Source organism: Rutidosis leptorrhynchoides, chromosome 8 (genome assembly GCF_046630445.1).
Source record: "Rutidosis leptorrhynchoides isolate AG116_Rl617_1_P2 chromosome 8, CSIRO_AGI_Rlap_v1, whole genome shotgun sequence".
In the NCBI taxonomy this organism is placed as follows: Eukaryota; Viridiplantae; Streptophyta; class Magnoliopsida; order Asterales; family Asteraceae; genus Rutidosis; species Rutidosis leptorrhynchoides.
This window is the reverse complement of record NC_092340.1, coordinates 342,075,678-342,085,581: the sequence shown is the minus strand read 5'-3', so window position 1 is coordinate 342,085,581 and position 9,904 is coordinate 342,075,678. Positions and strand designations below refer to the sequence as shown.

The 9,904-nt window shown below is 36.2% G+C and overlaps 1 protein-coding gene across 1 annotated transcript; it reads left to right on the top strand.

Annotated features, from left to right (window-relative positions):
- Window positions 1–500: 500 nt before the first annotated feature.
- On the top strand, window positions 501–3,791 carry LOC139864569 (uncharacterized). Its single transcript, XM_071853152.1, has one exon. The coding sequence runs from the start codon at window positions 501–503 to the stop codon at window positions 3,789–3,791; it is 3,291 nt and encodes a 1,096-aa protein (XP_071709253.1).
- Window positions 3,792–9,904: the final 6,113 nt, after the last annotated feature.

Genomic DNA, 9,904 nt, shown 5'->3' with positions numbered 1-9,904 from the left:
GCGTTCGGGCGGAAACCCGAACCCGATCGACGGTACCCAGGAGCACATATATTCGGGCAGTGTTTCAGGTAGTGATCCGTGAACGAATCCGGTAAAACCTCCCTATGGGATCAATATATACTACCATTATTGGTGTTCAATTGGTTTAAAGAAAATCATGTCATCCCTAAGGATCGAACACATAACCTCTACCTATCTCATGACACAAAGTACATGAGGAAAACCGTTTGGTAAAACCGTTTGGGCGGATCACCAACAGTTTTGTAGGTACTCATGATGTGGCATGGTTGATATGTGGAGATTTTAACGAGGTGCGCGATCAAAGTGAGAGAAAAAATTGTGAGTTTATTGAAAGGCGTGCAAAATGGTTTAACGAGTTCATCAACAACACTCAACTCATTGATGTTCCATTAGGAGGTAAAAAGTTCACGCGCATTTGTGATAACGGTTTAAAGTTTAGCAAGTTAGATAGATTTCTCATCTCCGAAAAATTTAACACCATGTGGGATAGTGTTTCGGCCATAGCACTTGAAAGGAATTTATCGGACCATTGTCCTATAATCCTACGAGATAGAGTAATAGATTATGGTCCGAAGCCAACAAAAGTGTTTGATGAATGGTTAGACGGAGAGGAGTCAAAGAAAATTGTTGAGGAGGCATGGAATCGCAAAGTGGAAGGAAATAGGCTAGATTGTATCTTACGTGATAAGCTAAAAAATGTCAAGCGGGCATTAAAAGAATGGAGTGGTAACACATTCGGGAATCTTGACTCTGAAATCGAGCAACTTAAGAACAAGGCAACTGAATGGGAATTATTTGCGGAAAATCGGCCACTAAGTGATGATGAAAGGATAGGTTGGACGGACATAAGGAAAAAATGGTTCGAAAAGGAGAAAATAAAATCGAATATGGCTAGTCAAAAATCACGTGTTAAGTGGATCAAAGATGGGGATGAAAATACGAGATACTTCCATTCGATTCTCAAAAGAAGGCACTCGAAAAGAAATATTAGGGGTTTGAGTATTGATGGTGTTTGGTGTGAAGATCCTCTCACTATCAAGCAAGCGGTTTTTATACACTTTAAATCACAATACATGGAAATGAATGCAAATAGGATGAGGTTTTCAAGAAGTCAGCAGCCCATTACACTTAACAGCCACTCGACTGTTCATTCAGCCAGCATTTCGGTTGACTCGACTGCTGCAACAGCCGTCACCTCCTCTGACCAGCTTATTCCACCAGGTACAACCGGTAAGTCCCCTCCTGTCCATGTTCAGTCCACACAGTCCACACAAGCTGGTCACGTTAATATCCAAGGGTCTAGTCCTGCTATTGCCGTCGATAATATAACACAGGATGCTGAGCAAATTGCTGTTAACAAAATAAGTGAGGAAGATGCAGCTGATATCGAAAGAATTTTCACTGAAAACGAGGTTTACGACGCAATCAAAGAATGTGACTGTTTCAAGGCGCCAGGACCCGACGGTTTCAAGTTCAAATTCTTCAAATTACACTGGGACTTGATCAAAAAGGACCTCATGGGTGCACTCCTCAGATTTTGGGAAAAAGGAGTTATTTCGAAAGGATGCAATGCCTCCTTCATCACGTTGGTCCCTAAAAAGAATGACCCTCTGAGTCTTGGTGAGTACCGGCCTATTAGCTTGATAGGTTGTTACTATAAGATCTTGGCGAAAATTCTCTCGTTTCGAATTAGGAAGGTGCTACCATCTGTCATTGGTTTTGAGCAAAGTGCGTATCTTAAGGATAGATTCATTCTTGACGGATCACTTGTGGCAAACGAAGCTATTGACTTTCTTAAGCGGAATAAAAAGAAGAGTCTCATTTTTAAGGTCGATTTTGAAAAGGCGTTTGATAGCTTAAGCTGGGATTTCCTACTCGATATGATGGAAAAAATGGGGTTTCTCACTCGATGGAGAAAATGGATTCATACATGTCTCAAGTCAGCCTCGATCTCCATACTTGTCAACGGTTCTCCTACACAAGAATTTTATACTGAAAGGGGAGTGAGGCAAGGGGATCCGTTATCACCCTTCCTGTTTCTTACTGCAGCTGAAGGTTTGAACTTTCTTGTCAAGAGGGCTTGTGGGGGAGGGTTGTTCAAAGGGGTTGATATCGGAAAAGATAAGATCAATTTGTCACTCCTACAATTCGCGGACGATACGATCTTCCTCGGGGAATGGCATAATCAAAATTTCTGTAATCTCATGAAAATTTTAAAATGTTACGAAAATCTTTCGGGCCTCAAAATCAATTTTCATATAAGTGTGTTATACGGGCTAGGTGTTGCGGAAGCTGATATTACTAGGTTGGCTTCTAGGGTTGGTTGTAAATTTGGCGAGCTTCCGTTTACTTACCTTGGTCTCCCGGTAGGCAAAAACATGAGTTATGAGCATAATTGGAAGGCGGTGATTGATAAGTTCCACTCAAAACTCTCAAATTGGAAGGCTAGATCGATTTTATACGGTGGTAGGTTAACGCTTGTTAAATCGATTCTTAGTAGTTTACCGCTATATTATTTTTCTCTCTTTCGTGCCCCCTTGAGTGTTATCAAAAAATTAGAGAGTATTAGGAGAATCTTTTTTTGGGGCGGTTCGGGTGACGGGTCTAAATTATCTTGGGTCAAATGGGAGGATTGTCTTCTACCTTATGATGATGGCGGTTTGAATATCGGGTCGCTTCGTGGGAAAAATCTCGCACTCTTGGGAAAATGGTTTTGGCGGGCAAAAATCGAACCAAACGATTTATGGGTCTCAATTATAAAAAGTATTTACAGTGCTAACGGACTACTCCCCCCCTCAAGCCTTTCGAGACCGACAGGGGTGAGTAGTGTTTGGTCCAACATTGTTCGTGCAGGTGTCATGCTAGAAAAGATGGGAATTAACTTTGCAGGCTCTTTCACGAAGTTGATAGGTGACGGGACGGATACGGATTTTTGGAACGATCAATGGCTTGGCGGTCTTCCTTTGAAGCATAAATTCACAAGACTTTTTCATTTGGACGAAGATGCAAACGCGCGAGTTATTCAAAGAGTTTATTGGAACGACGGTGTTTTATCATGTAACTTTAATTGGAGGCGAGTCGTATCGGGTCGTGCATTAAATGAACTTGACTCCCTTATGGCACTTCTAAACGCTTACACCAAACAAGATAGGACTATGGATTCGTGGATGTGGAACCTAGCGGGCAACGGGATTTTCACTACAAAAAAGATGGCAAGCATTATTGATGAAGTATTTCTTAACAACGGATCGAGACCACAAGATGGTTTTTTGAAAAATAATTTGGTTCCTTCTAAGGTTTCTATTTTCATATGGAGGGCGTTAAAACGGAGGATCCCGGTACGTACCGAACTTGATAAAAGAGGTATAGACTTGGATTCCGTTAGATGTCCTTTATGTGATGATGACGTTGAAACCATCGAGCATTCCTTGTTATTTTGTCGGCACGCAATGGATATTTGGGTCCGGGTTTTCAAATGGTGGGGTTTAGGGGCGGTTTCAAACTTGAGCATTAATGAATTATTTTGTGGGAATTGTAATCGCTCCTTATCCCCCTTTATGTCGAAGATTTGGGAATCAATCGAATGGACTTGCGGATATTTGATATGGAATAATAGAAATAAAAAAGTGTTCTCTAATTCTTCATGGAGCGGTTCTACGGGTCTAATGGAAATTCAACTCAAGTCTCATGAATGGATCTCCAATCGTATGAAGATGCATAAGTTAGATTGGCTAGGATGGATCTCGGATCCATGGTCTTGCTTTGTGTAATGTAAGCGTTTGTAGTTTGTAGCTGCTCTCTCCGCAACTTCTCGCCTTGTATTTGAGTCGTTAGTGTTGTGTTTGTCCTTGTCCAAAGTCATGTTCTAATTCTCGTGTTCTTGTAAGGGGTTCCCCCTCCCTAAGCGGGCTCGTGCTTTTAATCTATTCTGCCTTTCGAAAAAAAAAAATAATCTATCAAGCCGAGTATATCTAGTTTAAGAAAATTCTTCCCATCAAGATAATTATCATGCAATTCTAAAAAATATCTTTATCATGCAATTCTAATTTTTTTTATTATCAAAAATTGGATATTATACCTATATCTAAATGGTATAGTGGAAATGAATAGTCCTATTCATTTTTCCACTTTCAACAAACTTAATCCCTTAACTTTTAATTAAAATACAAATCGAACCCTCCACTTTATACGTTTATTTTTCCCAAAATTTCACAAGCTTAACCCCCCACCTTTTATTAAAATACAAATCGAACCCCCACTTTACTAACTTTTTTTTTTTACTAATATTCAATTTTCACAAACTTAACCCCCTAACTTTTATTAAAATACAAATCGAACACCCACTTTATACGTAAAGTTTTTTCAAATTTCACAAACTTAACCCACTAACTTTTATTAAAATACAAATCGAACCCCCACTTTACTAACTTTTTCTTTTTAAAATAAAACCCGAACGCTAAAAGAAGCAACTTTCACAAAAGGAACAACCCTTCAATGTTATGTCGAAAAAAATTCTTTTTTACAAAATAGATCAAGACTTTTTTTTTAACTCGCATTCAAAACGGAGCCCCCGACGCGAAGCGAGGGCTCCACAACTAGTTCAGTTCATTATATAACCTGACAAATCGGATTTACTGGAAAAGAAAACAAAAGATTTTGCAAGAAACTGATCACGTTATCTGTATTCATATACCTCAAGATCTAACCATCCACCAGTTGCTACGATTACGATCATCTTCTCTGATGTGGGTCTCACCGGAAAAGTACATAACTTCTTACAAATAACGGTTCGTATATCTAATCCATTTCGATCATCATCTGCGGTCAGAATCCCGGTTGGAATTACGGTTTATCGCCGGTGGTTATGGCTGAATTGAAGGCCACTGTGGAAGGAAACGTGGATCTAGAAATGTAGATCTGAGAGCACGAAACTCCGGTCACGATGTCTGTGGTGAACTCAGATCATTTTGGGCGTAAACTGTGTATATGAATTCCGATCATTTAACGAAATTTTTTATTAAGGTGGGCATTTAAAATGATGATATGATGTCTACTTATGGAATACCTAGAATGCATCATTATAGAGGTTCAAAGCAAACAACAATGGCCAAAAATGCCCTCACGTGATGCGCACGTGATTACACTTAACGAGATAAAATTAGCACCTGCTAACTCTAGGGTTAGCCTTGAAAAACTTTAATAGTTCGAGGTCAACGAAGTCAAAAATCAAAAAAAGTCACCTATGCTGTTTAGTACAATGTCGAGGGAACAACGATGAAATTTTGTCTTTTTTAAAATTCAACCATAGGAATGAAACTTTCCATGGAATCGTGCGCCGTGTGAAACATAGGTTATCGTCGTTCTTAACCGAGACTCAGGTTAAGCTCTGTCTCAGAACCTTGTGAGGTTAGGAGTAAAGCATCCCGAGATTGGCGCTTGCCTTTCGATCTCAGAGCATTCAGTTGAGGTACCGCGATGGTCGACGACTTGGTTGGGGCAGATCTTCACTCATTATCCTTCTTCGAACCTTTTGGTATGTATTGCCACAAAGAGATAATGCACCTTTCCTAAGATTAGAATCGAAATAGAAGAGAATTCATTTCTTTCTCAATTGAAAATGAACTGAATTATTAATTGTGTCATAAAGGCCCTAATGTCCACGTTCCGTGGAAGACTATATAATGATGAAACATTCACGAAAAATGAAAGCTCCCTATAAACCGAAAGATTACAACGAAATACCGACAAACCTCAAGACTAAAAACCTAAAAAGTAACAACCTAAAATGATATTATAAAACCGATGTTCTCCGAAACCAACAAAATATTACGTAAAAACTTCCACGAAACAAACGATAACTATTCCTGCTCAAAACTTACAACTTTAAAAATGGGGAGTTAACTCGTTACTACTAGGCTAGTAACCTATGGATTTTTTTATATATGATGTTGAGCAGTTGATTTATGATGCAACAAATGATGTTGTTATGATGTAGACTTGCATGTATTAATGGTGATTTCAAAGTACTTTTATTTACTTTTGCGTGTTTCAGAATTATGGAGCTATACGAGTGAAAAGATGAAAAAAGATCAAGTTACCGAGTTCTTGTACGTGGCGTTAAAAGAAGTCATCTCTTGCGTAAAAATATGTCAATACCATTTATGGAGTAACAATATGTTACTTGTGGCGTAATAATACGCTTAGAAGAATTTGAGGAAGAAAAGAAACAGTGTCACGGCGTAATTTTATGCTCCGAAAATACGTCCCAGATTGTACATAGCGTAAAAATACGATGGGTGCGTTTCGGTGCAGTTTCTCGATTCTTAAAGGGCTGAAGTGTAACATCCAAATTAGGATATTTAAGCAAAACTTGCACGAAAATATGAGCTATCATCAGTTTTCAAGGCTTCGAGCCGTAACCTAGCACAATTAAGTATTCTAATTTTATCGCAATGGCAATTAGTTTCATTAAAAACCAATCTCTCCATGGAAATAATCTCATTTACCCTAGGTAGTCTAGGATATTTATCTCACTTTTGATTGATGTTTCGTCATCGATCAAATTTTGACGCTGCCGTCGAAAATCAATAATTATTTTAGCTCAAATGTTTATAGAACACTTATAAATAGTTCACCTCGAAACTTGAACTTACAAATTTAAGATTGATAAATTAACCCGTTACTACTAGGCTATTAGCCTTTTGATTTATTTATTTATACGTAGTATATGATATACAAATAAACAACGTTGTGTATATAATGAATTTATACTTTACACATAATAATTTCATAATTACAATTTAAATAAGTTTATTAAAAATTATGTAAATATATTGTGTCAGATTGATTAAGAAAAGATTATAATATTCTATTGTTTCTTTATTGCTTGCAACCCGACTAGTCGATTATCATTATTAGTAAGCAAAACTTCGCAGAATTGTTTGGATGAGTAAATTTGTCAATAAGTTTTTTGTGGAATGGGTTTTTAACTTTTTATATGCAAATGCAACTATGTGCTTAAAAATAAATAGCTAGATGAAATCATGCAAGTATCGGAAGATGCATTAAATGGACTCAATACACTTGCTGATGATTCGTTATTTACATCCTTCTCTAAAATTGGACACTTAGTATGGGAGGCGGTTAAATGGACAGCTTGCTATTCGATTTGGAAAGCGAGGAATAACAAAGTTTTCAAAGGAAAGACGTGGGATAATGCAAATATCTTAATTAGAGGTTCAGCTCTTGAGTTTCTGTTGGCTTTCCAAACGCAAGAAAAAGCTAGCTCTAGAATGGCATCAATGGTGTTTGAACCCGAGTTTCTATGTTACCAATCAAAATGATAGATTAGGGATAGGCTAACTTTTGTGTGTTTTATATCGATGTAGCAGGAATATAAATGTATATAGCATGTTCCGGTGTAAATTGCTTCGTTGCTCACTGTTTTGTTTGTACTTTTCAAAATATATATATATATATATATATATATATATATATATATATATATATATATATATATATATATATATATAATATCAAACGTACAATACATATTGATCGTTTGAGGTATGAATTCTAGTCTAACTTTTAATTTGAGACTTCTTAGGATTCGACATGTGTTTGTTTGTTTCTTGCATACGATCACCTTTGATCATTTGCACTAATTTCTCTTCTTAGTTATAAGATGTCGTTAGATATCGTAACATGTCTGCTTTGATATCTCATTACGGAAGGATCTTTATACGCTTTGTTTGCTATGCTTTGTATGTTTAGATTTTGAGGACTTGCTTGACTAAACCAAAGTCGTAATATGGGTTACAAGTTCGATTTGTATGTTCGATTCTCCGTCGCAACCAATTAGATATAAGAAGAAAAAAAATTATAAAGAAAATATGGCTTTGCCATAGTGACATACTGGGTGTCACTGTTGCATTTTAAAGCAACTTCGTATCTATTTAGTTAAAGTACTTAGTGAAGTTAAACATTTAACATAGCTAGATAGGTAGCAAAGCAGACAAGTGAGACGCCAACCATGGGAGTCATGCTAGCTGACGAAAATAAGTGGGACCCAACTCATTTATTTTAGTACTTTGTGTTTTAACACGTGTACTTCTTTTTTAAGTATATACCCGTGAAGATATTCATTTGAATCCAAGTTTTATCTTGAGTTTGAAGGATTCATTCCCATCCCTTAGATTGACTTTGATCAATGGCCAATATTAAGTCTAACAAATATAAGTATTTTTGGGCGGAGGGGCATTTTCGTTCAATCAGTGTACATTTTTTTGTTCAACATTCACCCACACTCATACCATCAAATCGTTCAAACACTCTCTCTGAATCTTTGTTCTAGGGTTTCTCTCACGCTCTCAACAATCATCAACAACCATCAAATCCGCCATCAACAATCATCAAATCCGGCATCAACAATCATCAATTCACAACATTCATGAGTAGTCGATCTATCAAAAATGGCTAAATCGAACGATTCTCCGGCTAAAAAACAAACTGCGGCTAAAAAACAAACTCCGGCCATTAAACAAGCTTCGTCGAAATCTATAGGTAATTTTACGATGTGTTATTGAACAGTCAATCAAGTGTTGTTCTATTCCTTTGTTTTTTTTTTTTTTTATTTCAGTGTTTAGTAGTGATTCGTGTGTGTTGTTTCTTCAATCACATGTTAATTTGTTTGTGATTATTTTATGTGTGTTATTTATCAGTATATGAGTTGCAAAATTTGTTGTTGAATAATCAGTATGTAATTTTTAGGGTTTTTAATCACATGTGATTTTACAAGAAATCAGTTGGAAGTCACATTTAGATGTTAACAAATGTCATCACCTGTGATTGTATTTGGTTTAATGTCACATTTAGGGTTTTTTTTATACAATTGTTTGTGTTGAGCTTGTAATTTGGAAGTCACATTCATCACTTGTGTTTATACAATACAATTACTTCAAAATCATATTTAGATGTTAACATGCTGTTTTTTTGATGTTGAAATTACTTAGATGTTAACAAATGTCATCACCTCTGATTTATTGTTTTAATGTTTAGTAATTTACATGTTTCACAGTTAAATCAGAATGCATTTTTAAGTATAGAATTTGTCATTTTTTGTCAATCACTTGTGTTTATACAATGACATTATTTGGGAGTCACATTTATTTGTTTTACCAAATGCCATCACCTGTGATTTTTTTGATTTAATGTTAGTGATTTAATGTTTACAGTTTTACAATGTTAGTGATTTAAAGAAGCCAGATGAAGAAGAAGAAGACAAAAATGAAGAAAATCTTGATAATGAAGAAACTGCTAAGTCAGATGGTGACAAAGAATCAAAGCAAGAAGAACAAACTTCCATAACGAGTGACAAAAAAGATGATGTACAACAATAGGAAATTCAAACGAACCCTCTGATTCTTCACACATTGAAGGTGAACAAGAAGAAACATAACAAGTACCCGAAATTAAAAAAGAATCCCGTGTTGACCAAACAAAAGAGTTATGCGCAAAAGAAAATTGTAGTGGTTTAACATGTTATGTAATGGCTTAACATTGTTGATGTAATGGTGTGACATTTTATGTACGTTTTAATGGTTTAACATGGTTGATGTAATGTTTTTAACATTTTTATGGTTGATGTAATGGTTTTAACATGGTTGATGTAATGGTTTAACATTTATGTATGTTCTTTTTTATCTAATATGGTTTGATGTTTTTGACTTATTAAACATGTACTTGTTTTTTTACATGTCAATCACTTGTAATTGTGTTTTTGCCAATCACTTGTGATTGTTCTTTTGCCAATCACTTGTGATTGTACTTTGCCAATCACTTGTGATTGGATAATCTAATCACATGTGATTGTGCTTTGCCAATC